At 40.7% G+C, this 27,081-nt stretch overlaps 1 protein-coding gene across 1 annotated transcript; it reads left to right on the forward strand.

The window, feature by feature from the left end:
• Positions 1 to 1,002: 1,002 nt before the first annotated feature.
• Positions 1,003 to 26,740, forward strand: LOC139478828 (receptor-type tyrosine-protein phosphatase epsilon-like). Its single transcript, XM_071261488.1, has 28 exons — positions 1,003 to 1,060; positions 6,183 to 6,317; positions 8,240 to 8,437; positions 8,827 to 9,033; positions 9,510 to 9,644; positions 11,699 to 11,845; positions 12,032 to 12,181; positions 14,087 to 14,236; positions 14,451 to 14,588; positions 15,021 to 15,155; positions 15,414 to 15,540; positions 15,740 to 15,828; positions 16,120 to 16,301; positions 16,674 to 16,761; positions 16,879 to 16,955; positions 17,246 to 17,282; positions 17,452 to 17,549; positions 17,734 to 17,859; positions 19,530 to 19,675; positions 20,291 to 20,426; positions 20,625 to 20,768; positions 23,041 to 23,074; positions 23,407 to 23,471; positions 23,666 to 23,791; positions 24,007 to 24,132; positions 24,407 to 24,549; positions 24,820 to 24,955; positions 25,797 to 26,740. Exons 1-28 carry the CDS (start codon positions 1,003 to 1,005, stop codon positions 25,866 to 25,868), a joined length of 3,405 nt encoding a protein of 1,134 aa, XP_071117589.1. The 3' UTR covers positions 25,869 to 26,740.
• Positions 26,741 to 27,081: the final 341 nt, after the last annotated feature.

A 27,081-nucleotide genomic window follows, 5' to 3' on the forward strand; every position in this document is an offset into this window, starting at 1 on the left:
GGTTGCTGTCAGTTTCTGTAATGTGTCACCCGGATGTGTCGATTTTGTGCTGCAGTTGTTACCCATGACCGCCCAGAACGGCGTAGATCCTGAAGTCAGTAACATTAAACCTTTTGAACACTTATAGGAGCCTTTTATCAGTTGCAACCCGAAATTGTTTCAGATTTGTTAAAAAACATAACTTTGCATTAAATCTTATTAAATGTCACAGGAACTTTTGTTGTTCAGTATATTATAAATATTGTCCTTACACACAGGTGGCAAATTCGGTACTTCTGCTTAATGTTTCACATAATAATGTTCTGTTATATATCAAATCAATCGCTATATAAGTGCAATAGTCTTGGACGCGACGTTAAGCACCGTTTCACCTCGCCTCAAATCAAAATATATCAGGAACTGACACAGAGGGTGTCATAACACGTGTGGTACGTGTTGTATATGTTTAAAGGCATCGCGTAGCTTTTTCAAATGAACAGAATTATGTCATTAAGACAACTATTGACACCCAAATGCTTCCATGGAGATACAGATAGGAAACACTTGTGAAGGCTGTCCCTTCCATGACACCATAAAGTGGGCAGTAGCAGAGAGTCTTGAAAACGACCCCCGACCTAGAAAGCCTGTGACGTCACCAATACCAGAAATGATCAAGAGAATTCCACAATATGGTGAGCATCATATTCCTAGGAGAGTGTAATTCAAGTATCACAGATACTTAGGCAATGAAGAATGTATCAGCCTGCTGTGGACCTAAGCTCCTGGGTTGCAAAGGGTGATATTACATAGCGATAGTTAACATTAGACAGTGATACTTTAAAAATCAAACAAACTAGCATTACAGCAATGTGTGCAGTGGTCTCAATTGTATTCTGTTAACAGCCTCGTATATCTCAGACACTAAGATAGGCTGAGTATGTGTAATATACTTCCTTGTTGATACTTATGTAGCCTAGCAGCGTAGCAATTCACTTCCTGGTAGTACTGTGCTCAAATCACACAATGGCGAGTTACCTGGGGACTGCGGTCATGTGCATGATCCTTCTAGGACAGTGTTCATGTAAGTTAAACTTGCATATCTTTTCAGGTCTGAATGTCGCGTCGACTTATTAACATTTGTTTATGTATGACAACAGGTCACAGTATGATACGTGACGTGTTTGGTCTAGTGTTGACTGGCAACTGACTGAGGTATGAGACCACCAGGGTAGTTTATCATTAGGAATTGTATCTTGGTCACTCAACAGGTAGGAATACATTTCACGGTCTGAAACACCATGATATAGCTGTTGCCAAATAGATCCGCTCCCCGAAAACACATATCAGCCCAGTATGACCACAACGACTGATCGAGTGCCGGCGGTTTGCTATCAACAGGTATTGTGCAACACGAGTGTGCAATATCACCACAAGAAGTGAAGTGAGGTACTGTTGAAAATATATGCCTTCCACTCCATATCAATGCCTATTTAAGTAATGTGCTTCTGTGATCAGAAGCATTTCAGTGGAGATCAAGGTATTATATGTTGAAAAGTGACGAAGATGGAAGAAATATCCAAATGTGATGCATTGAACATCATTTTTCACCAAACCAGTACACTCACTCACTTTGTGACCTCAGCTGTAGACAAGCCCCTAACAGGATCTACTTAACATAAACAAATATCAGAGTAACAGTTGCTGAGCAAACAAAACAGAAGGGCGATCTGTTGACTTCACCCCACTGTGGAATTTACAACTGTGTTTAACGGTGGTCACATTAAAGGAATATGCACCACAGAACAGTTTTAAAAGAGGATTTTAGATGGGTTTGTGTATGTATACAACGTAATTCATAATCGTGATAACTCAACACATTAGTAAAACAGACTTTCTGCGCAATGGTGCGTTTTAAGCAGTGGCAGAAAATAGCTTTAAATCATTCTGATAGATGAAACAATTCTACTTCTATTTGTTGCATGAATCTATCCCAAACAGACTTATTTTGGAACAATTGCAACCTGACAAACGGAATAAAACTAAATCAATACTATTCCTGTTTGTATTCATGGCTACACCTATATGCTTACCTTCAGGACTTGTTATGTTGCGTAGTATATAGCTATATAAGAAAGGTAATTTCCGGATGTCAACGGCTTTCTTATGAAGAAAACAACGTTTCTGAGTATATAGTTACTCTTTCATCAGTCGAATAAATGCTATAAATGATATCCTCAAGACCCTCAAAAACTCCGATCCTCGAGCAAAATTTGCCCCGTCGCCTCAACACAATCACCATATCCTACCACAGCCCGGCCACTCATCAAATTTCCCACCTCCCGAACAAAACAAACGTAGATGTCACTTTTTCTAGCAATGGTAGAGGCACCAGCATCGCGAGTCCCAATCCCAGAGGATGTATATACCAGATCCCCTGCTGGCCACCAATACATTTGAGAAACTCTCCGACCCCTCAACATATGACTCAAAGAAAATCAGACGTGTGTCAACAAACTAGACCTGAAATCCGCTATTTCCAAACATATCCTTAAGAAACAAGACCTTAAAATCAAGTGGGAAGCCACCAAAGTCCTGTCGAACAACAACAACCCCTAGTGACAAAGGATTTTACAAGAAGCTTCCAGTTGTCTCTCGCTATCACCTATCATCGCTAATTAACTGTTAGGTTTTGGCTTACATGTGTCCATTGCTAAACACCTATCGAAGTCAATTAACCGTTGGCTTCCCTTCTTAAGTTTCCGCTTTTGTTATCTTATTACTTTTGTTGTTCTTACAGGTACATTTATATCTTGTCTGCTCCACAGCATTTTTTCACCTGATGATGGAGTAGGTATGAACTCCGAAACGTTGTGTCCTTTACAAAAAAACAGATGACATCCATACATTATATTTCTCATGCGTATCATTTCTAAATGACGTTCGAAGATTTATATAGATATATGTTAAAAAAACCGTTTGGTTTTTCAAGGTATGTACTGTGAGTTTGTCTTATTTTTGTTGAAGTTGTATTTATATCGTTCCTTCCTTCCATTATTAGATCCATTCACAAACATTGTTTGAACTCCTGATTGTAATGGAAATTGGATTTGAGATAGTGTACCAACAAATTGCTTTCTACAACGGGAAGTTCAAAGGTAAGGATTATTGTTTAACTCAAACCTGTGATAAAGAAACCAACGAAATAGTTTTCGAGCAAACGGGACATACACCTAACATTGTAGAGCTATAGCCACATGACAAAAGACACTTTTTACAGACGTTTGTTGAACGCGTAGCATACGTTGAGTGCAGGGTCTGAAACACTTGAAGCAGTCAGCTGACCAAATGAACCACCAACCTGTTGACGCCCCGACTGCGGGATCATATATTGTTTAGCTCACCATCGCTTTTGTCCCATCGTCGCACAGCATCTCTAGCCATCCTATGTCAGAATTGCTGGCGGTTGGACCCCAGGCATCTGGTCCAAATCGAAGTGCGCCTGAACGAATTGTCTCCATGTAAGATGGTAGACTTTGCACCATCAGTAGACTGAAATGTTTGGCGAGGTATAGATTCATTTAAATATGGAAAGCGGACGTCCAGCATCCAAGTTTTATTTTTTTCGTTGGCGCTTTGACAGGTTTAAATATCACCTCACCTGTTGTATCGGTGATAATAGTAAGAGCTTCGCCCTCTTCAATGTCTCCGTCGTTGGGTAGAAGTGTCTCGATGCCAACATACTCACCTCGCCATACTTTTTGCTTGGTTTGTTGTTTGACATGTACATCAATAACATCTGAGTTGAAGACGAGGGATTCCCCCGACGGACGATTTTCATTGGTGGACGTGTTTGGCATTTACACGTCACCGGGAGCCTCGTTCTGAAAAGACTGATAAACCCCCACATGCATTTGGCCCGGCAGCATTGACAGTGGAAAGTGATAATACGATGTAAGACGCGATGAAAGGCGAGATGATTACGTAACTTCCGAGGAAACGCATGTGAAATGATGCAACGGAAGTAGGTGAAATTGTAAACATTAGGTGATATACCTGCAATAAAAGTCGTTAGTACTAAATGTAATTATTGTATAACTCAACGCTGTGATAAAAAGCCAATAAAATGGGTATCAATGAACCATATTCACCCAAGATTTCAGAGCTATAGTCGCATGACAAAATTGATCTTAGGCGACACATACTTAAAAGCCTAGAAAGAATATATGTCCCCTTAAACACGTGCTGGATCAGTTGATATTACTTGGATAAAACATATATATACTCAACAACAAAGGTTCCTGTGACACCAATATGTTAGTGTATTTTCAATATTGTAGTACATGTATTGAATTAAGTCACAAAATCGCAACTGCTACTGAAAAGCATCCATTCCATGCAAATGTTGACTTTTATGCGAACCCCATGCATTTCACTACGCAATAAAGGGTATAAAAACATGTGCATATGCATTCCATATGCATTGTTAAGCATCGTGCTGACAACAACCACTCATTCAACATTACAAAATGCCACGCCTGTCCGAAAATGAGCGTCTGCGAGCTGTGTTTGAAGCAGGATCGAGTCATTTGTGGTTTATGGCAACGTTGGCAACAGACGAATGCAGTGACGTCGCCGCCTCAGATGTGCAACGATTGTCTCCAGAAGATCCGCCAGACGTCCCAGTTTGACAGGAAACCACCGTCAGGCACGTCTACAGTGATGCAGACAGCGTCTACGCTGCACGGCCATGCATTTGGGACAAGTTCTATTCACTGACGAGTCTCGTTTTCACCTCAGCCACAGGGATGGACGGATTCGAGTGTACCGATGTCGAGGTGAACATTATGTCAATCATTTTGTCATGGAAGAAGATCGGTTCGTGGGCGGCAGCGGTATGATATGGGGTGGGATTACAGCAAGACAGTGCTGATAGTGATAGAGGGAAATCTCAATGGACAGCGCTACCGCGACGATATCATCAGCCCTGTTCTATCGTTTTGCGTCGTCATGGCCTAGGCATTGGCTTTCAACATGACAACGTCCGGCCTCATATTGCTCGACTTGTTCAGCATTCTCTTCAACAAAACAACGAGAATGTCATCCCCTGGCCGGCTCGCTCCCCTGATTTCTCAACAATCGAGCACATGTGGGAAGAGATGGATCGGCGCCTTCGACGTCAACCACGTGTTCCACAGACACTCCTGGAACTTCGAAACATGCTCCAGCAGATATGGACAGGTATCATACAGGACTTTGTGCGACGCCTGGTCCATTCCAAAAGATGAAGATGTGTTGCTTGCATTGCAACCAAAGGGAGACACACACGCTATTGATTTGTAAATTGACATTTTGGCATGTTCATGTTTTTTTAATGAAATCACACATTTTCTGAAGTCAGTATGGCAAATTCAACCATCTGAACACTTTCATGAGTCTTTTATCTGTTTCAAACCGAAATCGTTTCAGATTTGGTAAAAAACATAACTTTACATTAAATCTTATTCAATGTCATAGGAACTTTTGTTGTTCAGTATATATGTAAATCTCTAGAAATATTAACATTATCCAAATACCTGTCATATTGATATCTGTATTCCATGTAATATCACGTGTGTGTATAACAGACAGATACCACAGACACAACTTTGGACTTTGAACGTTAAAAATAAAAGCGACAATTCTCTTTCCAAAGTTCCCATGAATTCTCAGCCAGGCAGCTGCCCTGATGGTACATACGGCTACAAGTGTCACTGTCTATCTCGGATATATTATTTCTGTTACAGGCAACTGTCCTGATGGTACATACAGTCAGCAGTGCCACTGTCTATCTGTGATATTATACTTCTGTTACAGGCAGTTGTCCTAACGGTAGATACGGCTACCAGTGTCACCGTCTATCTGTGACATAATACTTCTGTTACAGGCAGCTCTCCTAACGGTAGATACGGCTATCAGTGTCACTTTCTATCTGTGATATAATACTTCTGTTACAGGCAGCTGTCCTGACGGTACATAAGGCTACCAGTGTCACTGTGTATCTGTGATATAATACTTCTGTTACAGGCAGCTGTCCTAACGGTACATACGGCTACCAGTGTCACTGCCTATCTCTGATATAATACTTCTGTTACAGGCAGCTCTCCTAACGGTACATACGGCTAACTGTGTCACTGTCTTTCTGTGATACAATACTTCTGTTACAGGCAGCTGTCCTAACGGTACATACGGATACCAGTGTGGTTACAGATGTAACTGTGAACAAGACAAGTGTGATTCTACTTCCGGCTGCAGTCCGCCAGTCTGTCACCAAGGATGGTCTGGTCCGACATGTCACACACGTATGTAACTACAGCAGCACAAACCACTACTGACATCCTACTGACGTTTGATCCATGATTCATCGACACCATACACATATCGTGGCTTTCAACAGTTGTTTCAGCGGTGTATTCTGAATTATTGGAGCTTCTTTGTGACACCCAAACGTATCTTGATACAGTATGTACATGGATTCACATCCATTTCATTAATATATCTCACAGAGCAATTTCAAAGAATCCAGAATATCACAGGTACGAGCATGGTGTAGAGCATTGGTTTAGGAATGTCTTGTCGCCCTTTAAAAATATTTTGTCTAAAATTATCTCAAATGCGTCAAAACGTTTCAAAATGTACAACACGACAAAACATATTCATTTGATTGCAGCGTCGTTACATAACATTTTTGCGTTGTTGCCCGTTTTCAATACTGGTGCGAATGTGTTTTAGTTAATTAATCTATGCACGCACCGAAATAGTTCTGCTAACTTTTGAACCCTAAAGAATTTAATGGCCTTAATACAATGACAATAGGGACTGTGTTCTGCAGAAGGAAAACAAATCTTTGATAGAAGTATCACTTTTGTCGGTGTCATTTTGACAAAGCAAGAGGGGATAGGGTGGCCCTAACCCTGAAGGCGCCGCAATTCGCTGTGCATAGTTGTCTCTCTGATTGTGTGTTCGAATCCCGGTTGGCCCTGATTATGTGTCTTGGTTAGTCAGCACCATATCCGTGCCCTTGGGTTTTACAAAAGAGGTAAACCTCTCAGACCAGCATCACTTGAGAATTTTCATACATTAAGCTGACAGGAGGGGATATAACTGGGATACTGTTCAAAGCGGCGTTAAAGCCAATTAGCTCACTCACGTACTCCCAATGCAAGAAACAAACTCTTTGTATATCTATTTCATTAATTTCCGGCCACCAGCAGTTATAGAAATCGAGTCCACAAATCGATATATCTGTGAGTTGGAATCCTAGATTCACCCTGACTATGTTCCGAAGTTTGTCGCCATGGTATCGATGTTTACGTGTTTCACCAAAGTGGTAAACGTCTGCTCTCTGCATCACTTCGGGTTTCCCTCCCACATCAAACTGACTGGCCATGACATTACTGATATACTGTGTTTTTTAAGGCGATAAATCAAACTCACTCAGTCACAAGTGTTTTGCAAATCTAAGAACTGTAAAGTCAACGTATGTCATCTGTTATTATTTTCAGAATGCTCCTGTGCAAATGTTTCTGCGATACTTAATGGATCAACCTTCTGACAGCCGACGATCCTTTAATTCACAGAATTAGCTCCTGTTAACGGATGTATGCACATTGGGCGCATTCATGCTTTGTTCAAATTTCAGAAACATACAGCAGCGCCACAATGTGACACTGTATTCATTAATGCATATTCCGATATATTAACATTGCACAACATTACGACAATTAGAAAATTCATAAAATGGTACCTTGTCTCATTGTTTGCCTTGAAGCTGGTGTTTCTAACTCAGAAACATTTAAAAAACCCATGACAAACAGTGATAAAATACTACAACCAATATGGTGAATATTGAACGGTCGATCCCAAAACGTAATGATTTCTATCTGATACGCTGTGAGAAAGTCATGAATACTACTTGCCAGCGACACCAGTATAATGAATATAAAAAACCCAGTAATTGCCCGAGAATGTGAAAGAGAGGATGAAGGGTTAGTGTTATTAACATACATGTAAATATACATCGTCGAGGAGAGAGGGAAATACAATACCTATCTGTACTGAAAGTCTTCCAATCCCAACATTTGTGTACTTTCTTTGTTAACACCCTGTTTGATACTTTCAGGTAAAGAAAGTGACCAAAGTTTGTGAAAAAACGCAGGCTGACGATGTTGAATGCAAACATTGTATTATTACTTAAAGAATTATCTCGTCGATGTATTTTTAGGTAATGTTGCACGGATGAAAGCTACATCATCCAGTGGAGATGGTCATTACCCGTCATCCCGTGCCACGGACGGAAGCACTGCTGCACAATCGTATTCTGTCTGTATAGAGACAAATGCCAGCAACCCAAACTGGTGGCGTGTGGATCTCAATGACACAGTGTTGATGCGTGAAGTTACCATCTACTTCAGAACTGACTGTAAGTCAGTTGTATCATGATATAAACACCTAAACCCAATCCAAGTCCATGTATGCAGTGCGTTATCTGGGCAAATAAATCAGATACGCTGTATATTGTATATTTACGAGGAAACTTACAAATTTATTGTTTTTGACATATACATGTAGAACCAGAGGTTGATAAAACTAGAAAAGCAACTCAAAACTGCTATCATTGATATGAATAAGCAATGAATAAGTCAATAAATTGGTTTTACATTGGGTAATAATAACTGGCTTTGCGAGAAAGTATTAGTGCAAGAAGGAAGCTCTAATACAGACTGGCTGTGTGAAGGTTTGTGAGCATGTTTGTCGTTGTTTCGTGTATTCCTTTATTCTAAGAAATGGTATTTTCATGTTTATCGTCAGATACACCAAGACGAAATGGCATCCAAGTATATCTAACCAACTCTAGCCAGGTCCCAAGTGGTCTCAACTGTTACAACGTCACGGAAAGAAACGATGGGATGAAAATAAGTAACGTCACTCATGCACCTTGTCACGGTAGAGGGCGCTATATCCTTCTGTACACCACTGTGTTAACAGTCATGGATTTTTGTGAGGTGGAGGTGGATGGTAAGGCACCCCAAATCTTCCCATGAACAATGGGATGGGCTACTGATCATTGGGGACAAAAGCTTGATGATCAATATTCTTGTTGGTTTAATTGAATCTCCAATACCAGTATTTCATTAAAAAGTGAACATGTGTGGGAATACCACCCCCCCCCCCCCACCCCCACGCCTCCACCCACCCCCTCTGTGTAGTGCTGCAAGCTGGCATCACCTCACGGATTGGTCAGAAACCTGTTCAGTGATATCATGGGTCCGTGTCATGTGATTTCATCGGTATGATCGGGCAGAATTTTACGTCTTATTTCACCACAAGAAAAAAAGTCAGCATGAGTGCAAAACGAGTGTAATATTTCAAGTTCTGAGAAAACCGTATGAACAAACGGACGGACTGATATATATTCTCCACTTTATACTTGCAGTCTATCTGACCCTGACCCTCGATATAATCGATAACAGAGCAACCATTATGTTTAACAGTGTGTGATCCTGGTACCTTTGGGGATGACTGTGACCACTACTGCCACTGTAAAGACGGACCCTGCGGCTACACAACAGGAGATTGTCCTACACAACTCTGCCTACCTGGCTGGACTGGAAACAGTTGCGCGACAGGTCAGTGCTAAATGGATTACAGAAGCAGAATATTACAGAGCCTTAGAATGTCCTTGTACATTGGAAGATGTTTTTTATTATTTTATTTGCACGTGTTTTTGAGCAGGATACACTAGGCTTTATGCGAACACATGGTGTCAATTTGGCAGTGATTCATAGCCTCTACTTATGATACAGTGGGAATCGTACAACGAGTTCTGCTTTAGCAAAGGTTTCTTATGATTATTGACAGAATTGTGTTGCTTTTGTTTGTTATGTAAACGTGACATCCCTGAAATGTCTGTCAGCAACATCAGTGTTCGGAAATCAAAGTACTTACAGCTATTCATTGAAATCAGTGAGTAATGCGTGTTAAGTAACACCAGTCCCAATAATATATACATTTGTTGTGAATAATAAATGATACAAATCATGTTTTATCATACGCTCGATAATATTCTGACCCAAATATTTATTGGCTAGTTCAAGGCTTTTTCTTTCCATGATCATACATTCCTTCGTAATTATATTTACATATATACACATAAAAAAAGTTCAGCACACCCCAGAAATATTCTGTATAGTAAATAAGAATCACGAACATGATAAAATGGGCAGAGTGAAGTTGGAGAAAGCACTATGTTTGTAAAGAGCTATCATCTGAGAACAAGTAAAACAAAACAATTTTGAGCCCGAATGGAATTTAATTGAGATATGGTTGCCCAAACACCGGTACTGTTTTTACCACAGCATAACACCCTCTATAAATATAGCACTGCTAATCTGGAACAACCTTAAATTATTGCACATAAAGAATAAAAGTGTGCATTAACGACCATTAATGACATTCGCGTGTCAAAAGTTTTAATATCAGGTGGCAGAAGGGGAAATCGCGCTCACTCATGATGCAACGCTCCAGATTGTGTGGAGGAGGGTCCATTTCCTGCACTCTATGTCCAAGAGTGTCCCAAATGTCCCAAATATGTTCTATGGGGATCGGGACTCACTGCAGGCCAAGGAAGAGCTGCAATGGCGTTGTTGGCTAAATATGCAGCCACAGCTCTTGAACGGCGGGGCCTAGCTTTATCGTCCATGAACAGGGGTCTTGATGCCAGAGGGTGGTTGTCAAAATGGGGAACAACAACTGGTTACAGAACTTCCCGGATGTAACGTTCACCAATGGGATTGCCCCGTATAGTCACAAGGTCTAGCTTGCAATCGTGAGATATGCAGTAATGTGCTGTTTTCAAGTCCTGACGTCACAGGAGGGATTTCTGTACGTGGCATGTCCTTTACTGAATTGGTTTGGGCTTGTTTTCGCACTAGTCGGCTGATTACTGAGTAATGGTAACCCAGTTGACGTCCAATCGCCTTGAAAGATATCCCTGTGGCATACATACCAATGATTCTTCGTCTTTGTGCTTCTCATAATCTCCTTTGTACCATTTGAGGATTACACAAATCAGTTTACACTGTTTTCAGTGCCAGTATTTGCTGGGCGAACTTATTGTCTTTTGCTGACTTCTAGGGAAGCATGATGCACGTGTAAAACACGGGGAACTGGGACGTCACCATCAGGCATGAACGGTCCGGTATTCGGACAAAACAACATTAATATCATAATTAGTACTGCCATCAACATTAAGCATTATGGTAGTGTATTATCATACATTATATTAGGGGGTGCTTAACTTGTCTTGATGTTTATATTATGCAGCAATACATGCGGTGTAGAAAGCCCTGATCCATTCAAACTGCGTCTGATCGTGAATGTCTCTTCACCCCGCAGCCCAAGCCTGGCTAACCATATCATGACTGCATGTATATAATTGAGTTTGGAGCAGACACCCCAGTGCCTCGTGTTGCGAGCAGTGACCCGCACCCTCAGCTAAGTCAGGGAGACTTACTTCGGAGTTACAGCAATCCACAACAACACATGCTTTGAACTGGTCTATATTGACTAATATCGTGATGAAATGATATGTGATATGTGACTAGGTTGCGTACTTCATTATCCCGTTGATTCTACCTCTTCACTTTCATTAACCAGGCTATGGTGTATTCCCAATATACAGAATGCAGCAATACATACGGAGATGGGTGCAGCAAACCCTGCTCCAGTAGACAGTGTGATGGGACCGCTTCATCTGCATGTGACCACGTGACTGGGGAATGTAAAAATGGATGTAAGGCCGGATGGAAGTATACAGACTGTACAGAAGGTGGGTGCCATCACTATGTTCCACAGTGAGTTTAGTGTCATCCAGAGGCACTTCAATGCACCTGCTCTGTGACAGTTGAGGTCACAATTCTGAACCTGAACTGTTCCACTGTGACTAATGTTGCTAGGAATCATAAAGAATAAAGCATCATGATCATACAACGATTTTATGTCAATATCCCCACAGAATGTGTCGATGGTCTAGAATATGGAACTGGATGTCTCAAAAACTGCAGTGCCCGGATGTGCCAAGGAAAGGCGAGCACCTGTCCCCGGGATACAGGCTGGTGTACAGATGGATGTCAGGCAGGCTGGAGGGGAGAAGACTGCAGAGAAGGTAAAACTACACCTCATAGTGAATGTCATTTACTGCCGCAATCAGTACGAGCCCTGGCATATAATGACGGCCTGCAGTCGAGCTGTACCAGACAAGCCAATGCCTAATAATGTCAGCAGATGTAATATATTTACGAGTGCGGCATTAAAAACCAACTAACGAAACAAACATCATCTTTATAAATCGCTGCGAAAAAAGAGCCCATTGTATGATTCCCATGACAAAATAATCAAGTATAAATGAATCACAATAAAATGGTGATGATAACAGGAACAGGTGAGAAACGCCTACCATGTCAAATGTTTAATTTCAAAGAGTTCTATATGACATCTTTGGAAAATCAGGTCAGTGCAATATAAATATATTACACAGTTGTATCATTTAGTTTTGAAACTCATTTTTGTCCATATGAATAAGGAAGGTTGACCAAGACACAGTTAACAAATAGGCATGAAGTTAAATCACAGATACGAAAGGATGACAAAAACACCTCATTTCTTCATAGCTGTTAAAATTATGTCAGTCTTATCCCCCTTGTGATGATATACAAAGCCGAACGACTGTCATTAACTGATACATGCATTTCCCCTGTAGGGTTAGAAATACTCCCCAGATGACTTAATGAATCTGGTGGACAGGCCTGGTAACTTGCTTGATTGTGTGTCATTATTCACGACGGTATAGAAGGTTGCATGTAATATCAATCAATCAGACTCAATTTTATACAGGCGGCGGTTACATAGCTGGAATATTCCTTAGTACGGCGTTGAAAACAACAAAACAAAACACACACAAAGGACGCCCATACCATACCTTTTATACAGAACTAGTATTACTCATCGTCATCAAAACGCAAAAGTGAACAGTAATCAAAAACACGTTTTTACACGTGCAAAGCACGAAAAATGCAAAGTGTCATTACCTTTTTGTGCATAAATGGGGTATAAAAGGAAGACATTCAAGGACTACCCGCATAATCGCTGTAGCTGCGGAATAGCACTGAGGACGCAATGCCGAGATTGAGACTTTAGAAACGGGAATGATCCGTCATCCTTTCCTCAGCCCGATTCTGACCCTAAGGCACTGTGATGCAAGTCTACACGGCAGAGACAAAGGTTACTTCGACGCTGGCATGACGTTCTCTTCTCTCACGAATCTTGATTTCACCTCAGAAACGCCAACGGGTATGGCATCGCCGTGGTGAACGTTGTCACGATGATCGCGACTGATTATCGATGGGGCGGCAGAAGTGTGATGGTTTGATGCGATATTAGATTTCGGCACAGAACGCTCCATGTATGCATAGGTCCTGTCAATGCAGTTTGCTACAGGGACGCCATTTTTAAAACGTCCCGTTGTCCTCTGTTTGCGTCAACACAAGAACTGCATACTTTCCAACAGGACGCCGGAGCACATACAGCACGTGCTTCTATGGGCTTCCTGGCACAGACTAACGCACCTGTTATGCCATGGCCTGCATTATCTCCCGATTTATCGCCCATGGAGCACTTGTGGGCCTACCTTGGACAGCGCATTGCACGTCAACCTCAAATCGCGAAAGTTAGAGATCAGCGCTCGCACTTGTCATGCAACGTGAGTGGCGTAGGGTACCACAAGCCCTTATCTTGAGACTGATACTGACCATGAGAAGGCGGTCTGTGGCATGCATTCCAACCAGGGACAGTCATACCTGGGACTGACTTTGTCTTTGGAACCCTTGTGACTTCCATTTCCTCTACATTAACATTGTGTACTTTCCAATGACACTTGTCATTACTAATGTGGTACTAAGTTATCTGAGTGTGATTGTAGTACACATCCAACACCAAATAAAATTAGGTTTACCGTCAATTTCACTTTTTACTTTTGTGCGTTTTCAGTGCATTTCAGTATATTATCTTACAGAGTGTATACCAAATAAGGATTACGGCCCCGGTTGCCAAGGTAACTGCAGTGCCCGGAAGTGTAAGGCAGAATCGGGCACGTGTCCTCGGGATACAGGCCGGTGTGAAGGAGGATGTGAGCCTGGATGGGAGGGAGTGGACTGCATATTGAGTATGTGAGGCTATCGTACTAACTTAGTAATACAGCATCATTTAACAAATGATATGTAACTTTCTGTTCTAATCTAATGGCAATGATTTTATACATATGCTTAACATAAAATGTCATGGAACATTAGGTTTTCATTTATACTTCGAATCAGGGATATTTTACTGTATCTTCAAAAAAGTGTTACTCTTATAGATTATAATGTTTTTACCTGTAGAATGTCAGTCACCCACGTTTGGTGTTAACTGCTCCTCAGCGTGTGGACACTGTGTGGACAATGAACCTTGCCACCATGTCACTGGAACCTGTCTTAAGGGCTGCAGTCCAGGATGGGTTAACGACACCTGTCAACGAGGTGAGATTAAGTTTTGTTGATAAACAAAGGGGTACAAGTAAATTACAAACGTCAACGTCCGAGACTACTCGGTAGCTAACATCTACCGGAAGAGATTCCATTGGGCGTAGAAGGCGAATTAGATAAAACTTATGTGAATTAGGGGTTCACCTAAAGCATCATCATGTCCTGCTCATCCGGTAGCACAACCAATCCAAACATTTAATTAAAAAGATGGTGTCAACGAATAAACGGATGTGAAAACTCCATTTGAGAAAGTTCAGTTTTAAAACCGATTAGCATTACACAGAGTACTATATATTAATTATGAATTCACAGGTTATTGTTTAAATTCTAGGGTGTTCCTTTGGATATTAGTATATTTACTTTTAAGAGTATTATGATAGATAATTATTAACTATATACATCACAAGTTAAAATATTATTTTGCAGAATGTCAGTCACGCACGTTTGGTGTTAACTGCTCCTCAACGTGCGGACATTGTATAGACAATGAACCTTGTCACCATGTCAACGGAACCTGTCTCGTCGGCTGCAGTCCAGGCTGGAGTAACGACAACTGTCAACGAGGTACGCTAACGCGTTGTTACATAGTAGTTGCTAATACTCGATGTTAACATAGATTTACATGTAGCAGTTAAACATAAATATTTTGCGATATCCATGTTTGCTCTTTACATTAAAGCGATGCACATCTTCTTGTTCATGTAACCTTGTGTTGTCTTTTAATATGAGGCTGAGTCACTGTGAACTATCTAAAATACTATTACAAATGGGCTTCAACCAAACTCACTCACTCACTCATGAGTCTGCATTCTTATTTATGGGTTTCAGTCAAAAGTCAATCGGCATCGTCATCACCTGGAAATGGTGGCGCGATTGGTGGCGCGATTGCTGGAGTTGTTGCCGTAGCTGCGGTTGTTGTCACTGTTGTAGCAGTCTTCTTTTATAGGTATCATGCACATACAGCAGTGTCATGTTTATTAAAAAAATATCAAAAATGACAAATAGTTAAAACGATGAGTATTTGTTTGAGTTTTCTATTTTAACCGAGGTTGAGGCATTTACTTTTTTTATGAGCATGGCTCTTTCTTCATCGATACATCGTTGTATAAAACTATGTGACATTAATTGACCTTACAATGTTAAAGGAGGAAAAGAAATGCAAACAGCAAGACTAAAGAACACTCTGTTTATGAGGACGTGTCTGCCCTTGAACCACACGTATTAGAGCTGCAAGGTAAGATCTCCTGATCATATCAATTCAGTTCAGCATTCAGTTCAGCATTCAGCCAGTCGTTCTTGTTTAGATAGCGAGCCTGGCTTTATGCATCCTGCATCATTACTACACAACTTTCACAGCAGAGAGAGAATAAATTGAAGTCCGGTCTTCTTCATGAAAGAACATATACGAATGTGCCTTCACAGTGCCTCATTTCGTGTGGAACTATTGTGATGGCAGTTGTACTAAAATCCAATGGCACACAACTCTTATAATAGACTTAGTAGGGTAAATGTTGTGTTTCTGCAGCACCAAGAGTGAATGATGGTTATGAAGAGGAGGAGGTGGAAAGTGAGGCTGGGGTTTCTAACACACCTGACACATACTACAACATTGGGCCGGTCATCGTGACCGAGGTTGCGGTAGACAAGCTTGGGGACAGGATTAGAGACATGCAGGCTACAAAACATGGATTCGAAAAGGAATACCAGGTGTGTTCATGTGATTGTTGATGATTCTTTTGAAGACTATTATAAGGATTCTATTGTATGTGTAATGATAAGTTCTGATGCATTGATTGTCACAACCAACAAAACATCAAATGGCAATATAATACCAATGCAAATATACTACTTGGTTTGAAAAGATGTATTCTAAAAACAGAGTTTGTTCCGACATCACACTTATCAGATAAAACCAACCAGTGAAAACACGCATGTTACTAAAGAATGGTATTTTCTAAGTTTGCTCTTTTTTATTCTGCCTTTCCGATAATATTGATGCTAACCTATACAGTAGATAGTGTATGGTAGAACGCAGGCATCTATTGTATACATTGATTGTAAATCATTTTGAATACCTAGCGATTGATTTCTGAGTTCACCCACACATACGAAGACTCTCAGCTTGAAGGGAACACAGGAAAAAACAGATTCCTACAATATTACCCATGTGAGTATTCGCACAATGTACTGTGACATTATATATCTGTTAACAATACATTCATATGACCATTTATATACAGAGGGTGATGCCTCAGGAAAACTAACACGTCCATGTTTACCGCAGATGACTACAACCGAGTTGTCCTGGACAAGCTTCCGGGGGATCCATCGTCCGACTATGTCAACGCCAGCTATATCAATGTAACCTTGATCTTTCTTATTCACCATTTCGCATGTCGGAGAAACATCAATTAAAATGATCACAGTTCTGAATGGATGTGGACAAATGTAAACATAATCACAGTCAGTGTGACCACTTTGTGTCGAGATGCATCATTAGGAATGTTATAATAGTGGATATGGAAAGCCTTGCAATAGTATGTAAGACTCATGATTTGGTTACATCAATCCTTTTCAAAGCCTGTTTGATGAGCATAGATGATTAAAGATATGATATATCCATGATATTTACAAATTAAGCTATGTTTCAGGGATTTTCGAAGAAACAAGCCTATATTGCAGCTCAAGGTGATATAAACATCCATGTTTTCATAATTTAAAATCCATAATATATATTTTGCTCTATCTTTTTAATACCCATAATATTTTTTTTGCAATGTATAATGAAAGAACGCCGTGTTACGTATGCATATGTATGTATTCCTGCAGTCGTTGTTTTCATTTATAACTACCACAGCACCAAACAAGAAAACTGTCGCTGACTTCTGGAGAATGATATATCAGAAGAATTTAACGAGGATCGTCATGTTGACAAACCTGGTGGAGATGGGCAAGGTGATCAGTTGTGTTCATTTGATGCGAATAGGGGACATTAGTGAGTGAAATAAACAAGTTTTATAACAATATATAGTTTTAAAGAAATGTATATCTGTCTCTTATCCCTTTTCGTCACCGGATATGTGCACGCATGTTTTAGTGTTTGCTCAATAATGCTTCAAGAGCTGTCTTCTTCATGAAGGTGAAGTGTGAACCCTACTGGTCTGACACATCTGACCTTGAAGCTGGACCCTTTACCATCACCGTTACCAAGGTCATCCACAGGGCTAGCTGGGTCATCAGAGAACTCAGCGCTACACTCAATGAGGTAATGCTACATGACATCATCTCTTGCCACTGTGAGTATATGTGCAGATACACACGTTCCCCGCCTCTCTGATCTGCCAGGAATCAGGTCATCCGTATGTCACTGCTAAATAAGGTAATGTTACATGACGTCATCTCTTGCCACTGCCAGTATATGTGCAGATACACACGTTTCACGTCTCGCTGATCTGCCAGGAATCAGGTCATCCGTATGTCACTGCTAAATAAGGTAATGTTACATGACATCATCTCTTGCCGCTGTGAGTATATGTGCAGATACACGCGTTCCCCGCCTCTCTGATCTGTCAGGAATAAGGTCATCCGTATGTCACTGCTAAATAAAGTAATGTTACATGACGTCATCTCTTGCCACTGCCAGTATATGTGCAGATACACACGTTTCACGTCTCGCTGATCTGCCAGGAATCAGGTCATCCGTATGTCACTGCTAAATAAGGTAATGTTACATGACATCATCTCTTGCCACTGTGAGTATATGTGCAGATACACACGTTCCCCGCCTCTCTGATCTGTCAGGAATAAGGTCATCCGTATGTCACTGCTAAATAAAGTAATGTTACATGACGTCATCTCTTGCCACTGCCAGTATATGTGCAGATACACACGTTTCACGTCTCGCTGATCTGCCAAGAATCAGGTCATCCGTATGTCACTGCTAAATAAGGTAATGTTACATGACATCATCTCTTGCCACTGTGAGTATATGTGCAGATACACGCGTTCCCCGCCTCTCTGATCTGTCAGGAATAAGGTCATCCGTATGTCACTGCTAAATAAAGCAATGTTACATGACGTCATCTCTTGCCACTGCCAGTATATGTGCAGATACACACTTTTCTAGACCCTCTAATATGTTAGGAATATCACTGTTTGCAGGGTAGCAGGTATGTGGCCACCTTGCCAGTATCTTGTCACAGGTTGATGTCACGATGCTTAATTCTGAATGACGACTGACTGTACTGGCCTAATTATGTCTGGGCATGAGGTGATTTTTGGACACTCACACGATCCAGTACATGCTTTGTTTGACGTTTGGCATGTCACTATATCGAGGCAGAATAATGACTACCGATTACCGATTTTAAAGTTTGGGAATAATTTTGAGGTACAATTTTTATTTTAAGAAACGAATCACGCTACTCGCATTTTTAGACAGTCTGTCGACGTTAACCGATTCGTGTTTTCGATATATTTATTCAGCAAGTCAGCAATGATTTGAGGGAAATTATTATAAGCATGTTAGCCTTGGCCAGGTTTTGGGTATCGAGAATACATCAACATTTGTACCTCATATCCATTACAATTATGTACAAATTTTAACTGGGGACCAAAGGAGACTTGATAATTTACACTTAATTGTCCAGATGCAATTCAAATATCCTCGACAATGATTGAAATATGCCTATAGCCTGACAAACCAAACGATGGAAATTATTAAATATAGTACCCAAAGCATTATTCACGCCGAAGACCCGGGTTTGATTCCCCACATAGGTACAATGTCTGAAGCCAAATGCTGGTGTCCCCAGCTGTGATATTGCTTGAATATTACTAAAGGCGACGTCACTCACTCACTCACTCACTCACTCTTAACCTTTTCTGACCAAGTGTATCGTGACAACGGGGACGACCATATGCTTTTTCCAACAGACTGGTGAAAACAAAATGTTCTACCAATTCCACTTCACAAAATGGCCGGACCATGGTACTCCAGACGAAACGGCACTGATGGAGCTCTTATGGAGAGTTCGAAAGACGACAAACCCTGACAACTCTCCCCTATTGGTGCACTGCAGGTCTGTAAAAAGACAGTATACATTTTTGTCTTGTTTCTGGGCAGTTAAACCTGAGAGTAAACTTCAACTTGTTTTAACTTCTAGTGATATGCTACGGATTGTTTTACTGTCTACAGGTTGTATATGATACAAAGTTATTACATGCAGAACGAACATGTTCCTTAAACGTTTCTCTTGTATACTTATGTACAGCACAAGCTATTCACTTGTATACAGCAGACGAAATTCACAATTGACATATTGTTTGCAGGCTCCAGAAAATCAAAACATCAGTGCTATGATGCCAGTACATTGTCTGCTCCATCACTTGACTGTCTGGTCAGCATTCCATTGTTTACAAGCCGCCGTCGAATGGCAGAAGCAGTACTGTGTGGCCTCAGGCAACAAACAAACGCTCAGATGTTTAAAGAAATTGTATAAATGTCGGATACTGCGGGTAGGGCTGGACACGCTCGCCCTTTTAGCGAACACCTGGTGTCATCAGTGATTTTCAGTGATCCATTCCTATAATTGTCATCGCTGTTTTGCCTTTTACGTCCAATGGACTGTTTTAGCAGATAGTCGAGGCTGATTGTTCTCTGGCGTTGACGCTATGTATTTTTATGTTCTATTCAGTGCTGGGATAGGTCGCACTGGAACGTACATTGCAGTGGACTACCTTCTAGACAGGGCCTTGTGTGACCAGAAAGTTGACGTGTTCAGGTTCGCAAATGACATGAGACGTCAGAGGAGAAATATGATTCAGACAAAGGTACGACACGTGCGTTTCTAGGTTGCTCAATCTTGAAAATATTGTCATTTTAAGCTATAATCTTAAGGTTGATTATGGAAGGTCGCTTTCGCATACATGCACAATAAGTAATGAATGTTAGCCAGGTATCAGTTAGTAACCACAGCAGGTAGTTGATATACGCTACTTATGTTAATGTTTGTCTGTCCTATATGCCAGGAGCAGTATGCGTGTGTGTACACGACCTTACACGAAGTTCTGACGGTGGGAGATACTTTCCTGGCCTCCCTGGACTTCATTAAACGGCGGGGAAGGAAGGAAGTGTTCAAGATGGGCAACATGTCAGTACCCAGACTGATACAGGTAGTTATATGTCAGTATCTGGTTAAACATATCTGTGTGGGCAACATGGCAGTACCCACACTGATACAGGTGGTATATGTCAGTATCTGGTTAAACATATCTGTATGGGCAACATGTCAGTACCCACACTGATACAGGTGGTATATGTCAGTATATGGTTAAACATATCTGTATGGGCAACATGGCAGTACCCGCACTGATACAGGTGGTATATGTCAGTATCTGGTTAAACATATCTGTATGGGCAACATGGCAGTACCCGCACTGATACAGGTGATTATATGTCAGTATCTGGTTAAACATATCTGTATTGGCAATATGGCAGTACCCACTCTGATACAGGTGGTTATATGTCAGTATATGGTGAAACATATCTGTATGGGTAACATGGCAGTACCCACACTGATACAGGTGGTTATATGTCAGTATCTGGTTAAACATATCTGTATGGGCAACATGACAGTACCCACACTGATACAGGTGATTATATGTCAGTATCTGGTTAAACATATCTGTATGGGCAACATGACAGTACCCACTCTGATACAGGTGATTATATGTCAGTATCTGGTTAAACATATCTGTATGGGCAACATGACAGTACCCACACTGATACAGGTGATTATATGTCAGTATCTGGTTAAACATATCTGTATGGGCAACATGACAGTACCCACACTGATACAGGTGATTTTATGTCAGTATCTGGTTAAACATATCTGTATGGGCAACATGACAGTACCAACACTGATACAGGTGATTATATGTCAGTATCTGGTTAATCATATCTGTATGGGCAACATGGCAGTACCCACTCTGATCCAGGTGGTTATATGTCAGTATCTGGTTAAACATATATGTATGGGCAACATGGCAGTACCCACACTGATACAAGTGGTTATATGTCAATATCTGGTGAAACATATCTGTATGGGCAACATGGCAGTACCCACACTGATACAGGTGATTATATGTCAGTATCTGGTTAATCATATCTGTATGGGCAACATGGCAGTACCCACTCTGATACAGGTGGTTATATGTCAGTATCTGGTTAAACATATCTGTATGGGCAACATGGCAGTACCCACACTGATACAGGTGTTTATATGTCAGTATCTGGTTAAACATATCTGTATGGGCAACATGACAGTACCCACACTGATACAAGTGGTTATATGTCAATATCTGGTGAAACATATCTATATGGGCATATGATACAGGTGGTGAACTGTTTTGCTAGTAAATCACGACTGATGATATGTGAACTGCAGTTTTTTGGTCTGTCTTAATATTCTACTACAGAGGCGTGCCAGAAACCAGTTGTCATGGGTTTTAATCACAGATTATGTTTCTATGTTTGTCAGCACCATACCAATGGTCATGGGTTTGAATCACAGATTATGTTTCTATGTTTGTCAGCACCATACCAATGGTCACGGGTTTAAATCACAGATTATGTTTCTATGTTTGTCAGCACCATACCAGATGTCACGGGTTTGAATCACAGATTATGTTTCTATGTTTGTCAGGACCATACCAGTTGTCACGGGTTTGAATCACAGATTATGTTTCTGTGTTTCTCAGCACCATACCAGTGGTCATGGGTTTGAATCACAGATTATGTGTCTATGTTTGTCAGCACCATACCAGTTGTCATGGGTTTTAATCGCAGATTATGTTTCTATGTTTGTCAGCACCATACCAGGTGTCATGGGTTTGAATCACAGATTATGTTTCTATGTTTGTCAGCACCATACCAGTGGCCATGGCTTTGAATCACAGATTATGTGTCTATGTTTGTCAGCACCATACCAGTTGTCATGGGTTTGAATCACAGATTATGTTTCTATGTTTGTCAGCACCATACCAATGGTCATGGATTTGAATCACAGATTATGTTTCTATGTTTGTCAGCACCATACCAGTGGCCATGGGTTTGAATCACAGATTATGTTTCTGTGTTTGTTAGCACCATACCAGGTGTCACGGGTTTGAATCACAGATTATGTTTCTGTGTTTCTTAGCACCATACCAGGTGTCATGGGTTTCACCAGAGTTATAAACTTCAACACCTCCATCACTTCGGGTTTTTCTTTCACATCAAGCTGACAACGTCATGACACACCTGGACTACTATTCCATCCCAACTCACTCACTCACTCATATTGATCCCTTGGATATATTTACCTTGAATGTCGAAACTACATATTCCCCAAAGTACCTAAACATAGGTCATATGTCAAAACGTGTTGTCTTCTTGGGTTTCTAGAGAGTGAAGTCCGATATACAGCGAGCAAAATCAGGTAAGAATAGATTATCACCTGCACAACCACACATATTTGCTAACACCTAAAGTGAATATTCAAGTGTTTGCTTTTAGCTTGAGTTGTAGTAGAAGGTGGCATGCTGTTGAATGATAGCAGAGTTAATTGTCACATACAGTTCGATTGACAGGATGAAAAAGCAATTGTTTTCGAATATATTTAGATTATAATGTCTAATTAAGAATTGAATGAGAAAATTGATTAGAGCAGTCATACTTTTTGGAGAGTTTATTTAACAGTGACATGTCTTATATGAGTTTAACCGATTGCTTTTCCTGACCTTGCCATGTATTATTTGTTTCTCTTGTTAGGAACCAACATGAAGGGTCGTGTGTGGGTGGACGGACGCACGGATATCCTAGCTGTGGTGATGCCTGTACGTGTCACGATGGACATTGTCATTCAGTGATACTGTGTAATGAAATGATCTACGATATATGAACACTTCATCTATAACTAATACCTCCAGTAATGCAAATTTAAACAGAACACGGATGTCCGTGATACCAATACTTCAAGATGACACGTGGTTTCATTCATATTCCAGGTCTTGTATTTATTCTCCTTCAGTCCCACCTGTCTGTGAATGGCTACCTGTTGACTGAGGCCCCCTCCGTCACCACGGCCTCTCTGTTCTGGAAACTCACAGAGGAACGGGAGTCGTCCACTGTCATTGTCCTGCCAGACAGGCACCAGGTGAAGCCATCATAGTATAAGTTAAGATCTCTCCACCAGCAGCCTAAAGGGTATTCATATAGCGGCCATAAGCAAAGAACATAGTCGTAACAAACTGAAAGTGGTAATCTAATTATCTGCCAACTGCAATCAGTCATAATCTTATTTTAAAAGTATGGTTCTTCCGATTAAAGAAAACGATTTAAGAAATATACGATAAATTATTCCATTTCAAGAGTATGTCATGCGTCATACCAGCGCAAGGAGAAAGCATGGATCTGAGTCCAGTGAGTGTCAGATGCTCCACCGAGAACACCATCAACCCTGACATCGTACTCAGGAACATCCACAGGCAGATGGAGGTCAGTTAGATTTAGAGCAATTGTATTTCATGTCAACGCAAAATGTACTAAAGGTAGATAGAAAAACTAGAACTCTTCAAAATCAAGCGTTAATAGCAAAATTGTCGACTGAAAAAAACTCAGTATGCATCTCCGACTCATATACGCTTAATATTTTAGTCCAGCCTTCCATTTTGTATCACGTCTTATCAAAAGTAATAACACACATAAACTCAAGATAATCTAACACGCGTACGATGTCAATGTGATACTCGCCACTCTTTCTATATTAAAGGGTGATGCCTCGTCCCAAACTGTTGGTGTGTACATGTTGAGAAGGCTTCCAAGAGGCGACCATTCCGTCCTGCTTGAACTTTTGGAACAGGTCGACCTTGGCACAAGGGACAATACCCCAAATCCTGTGACAGTTGTTTTCGGGTAGGTACTCTTCCCGTGATTCGTTTATACTAGTCTTAACTGTGGTCGTTTGAGTAATCATACAAATTTACTAATTATTTGGTTAAATGTTAAGTTGCCTTATTAACATAGCAATGATTTCATTGTTCCTTGTTTCTTCGACTTTGTGATGTTTTTGCACTTTACATATGGTCGAGTTAAACGAAGCCATCATGCCATGATACCAACCAATTGTGAATTTTGATTTGCTAAATTCCTTTACAAAGACAGAGAGAATGACATGTTTTCCAGGGAGAACGAAAAACGCCTGGCTACCTTGTTCTGCATCCTCAGCAACATTGTGCTTGGCATGAAGTACGACAACGAGGTGGAGATCTACAACAACATCAGGCGACTGGGGCATCTGCATGCCAACGATCTCACACAGGTACATGCAGGGACGGTGTGCCTGTACACATCGTTTAATGAAGTGCCACTAACATCTCACACAGGTACATGCAGGGACGGTGTGCCCTGAATACACATCAATTACTGAAGGGCCACTAACATCTCACACAGGTACATGCAGGGACGGTGTGCCATGAATACACATCGATTACTGAAGGGCCACTAACATCTCACACAGGTACATGCAGGGACGGTGTGCCATGAATACACATCAATACTGAAGGGCCACTAACATCTCACACAGGTACATGCAGGGACGGTGTGCCATGAATACACATCGATTACTGAAGGGCCACTAACATCTTACACAGGTACATGCAGGGACGGTGTGCCATGAATACACATCGATTACTGAAGGGCCACTAACATCTTACACAGGTACATGCAGGGACGGTGTGCCATGAATACACATCAATTACTGAAGGGCCACTAACATCTTACACAGGTACATGCAGGGACGGTGTGCCATGAATACACATCGATTACTCAAGGGCCACTAACATCTCACACAGGTACATGCAGGGACGGTGTGCCATGAATACACATCGAAAAAATACTTATATTGTACACGTCAAACATTGAAGGTACTAAAGTGTATTGCAACAACAACGGAACAAATTGTACCCTTAACTTTCCTGTAAATTTATGTTAATCGTTGGCTTTACTGGTCTTAAATTCTCGTAAAATTCGACAAACTGAGGAAGAAAAACTGCCCAACAATAGCACAACGACACAATGTATTTTGTGTGAGCCATTGCCACTTTGAAATTAAGGATAAGGCAATTAGTGTATGTAGTACATTTATTACTCTGTGTTGGCAGGATGAGATATCCGTTTGTTACGACCTGGCCTCGACCTATCTAGAGACGGAGAATGTGTACGCCAACATGTGAATCGCACCATCCGTAAAACACATTCCACGTACACTGTTGGGCTTCAGCACTACAGGAATCGTTAAATATGTAACCCTTGGTGTAACAGTCTACATCGCACGTTACTCTGCATCAAGGTAACTGCAACAGAATATATAGACATACACTATTTCACTTTATTTAATATGTTTATAGTCCTAAAATGTTTAGTTTATTGACAGTAATTCGCCTCTTTGTCCAGATTTAGGAATCGCGATATTGAAATACTGCATGTGCTGTGTCTCCACAAAATAGACGCTGTGATAACTGTAAGAGAACACGCATGATGCTATTTCAGGGATGTTACAGAAATATTTAACAATAGATATTGACATATTTGTAAATAACAATGACTATAATTAACAAAATTGCAACCATCGAATTTTAGATATGGTTGATTTGATTTAAATTTGTGTGTACATTATTTCAGATTGAAGAAGTATACTGGCACATGTGCCACTTGATTTATTGATCTTATGTGACTTTGTTTATAGATTTGAACGTTTAAAATTGTCACCAGGTGGATGTAATTATGATACTGCGTACTGATAATCAGAAACGTCACAGGTTATGCTTATTAACGTGTTAAGGCTTGTTTTCAGAATAGACGCCATATAATATGATTCTTCATGACTGCTCTCATACCAATAGTTCCGTTTGTATTTCAGTTGTTTCCCTGCGATGAGTTCAACTGTTTTTCGGTTTAACTCTTCACATATAACTTGTTATAACATTTAATCAGACGCCATCTATAGACATGTGTCATTTCAGAGATATCTTATGATTATGGAAAGGGTTTTGTCGTGTCATTGATAGGAATTCAAAGGATTGATGTTTAAAGGTTATCTCTCCAACATGAATGTATTTACTTTATTGCATTGTATTAAACACTAACTTCAGTACTAACTGTGTTGTGTATTTTGTTTCACGCCATGGCTGAGGTAGTCGGACATCACTTTTATCATCTTACACCATGTAAATACAAATCAGGTGTGGGTGAAGTGTCTATTTCCAAGATAATGTCGTATTGTAAACCAACAGGAAGATGGAAGTTGCTTTTATCAATTCCCTTTTTGACTACTTGTACCATATGTTCCCGTATTTGATCACTAAACAAATGACTTGCTTTGTATGTATCTGTGACGGGTTTCACCGGTGGGGCAGGATACACTCACCTTTTCGATAACACCTGGTA

This window comes from Haliotis cracherodii, unplaced genomic scaffold (assembly GCF_022045235.1).
Source record: "Haliotis cracherodii isolate W230 unplaced genomic scaffold, xgHalCrac1.p SCAF_4, whole genome shotgun sequence".
NCBI lineage: Eukaryota > Metazoa > Mollusca > Gastropoda > Lepetellida > Haliotidae > Haliotis > Haliotis cracherodii.

Excerpts from the sequence above, each read along its gene's own strand:
- LOC139478828 (XM_071261488.1), top strand. The coding sequence starts at position 1,003 with ATGGCGAGTTACCTGGGGACTGCGGTCATGTGCATGATCCTTCTAGGA. Across the intron at positions 17,283-17,451 it reads AGCCTATATTGCAGCTCAAG|CACCAAACAAGAAAACTGTC; the intron begins GTGATATAAACA and ends TAACTACCACAG. Across the intron at positions 24,956-25,796 it reads ATGCCAACGATCTCACACAG|GATGAGATATCCGTTTGTTA; the intron begins GTACATGCAGGG and ends CTGTGTTGGCAG.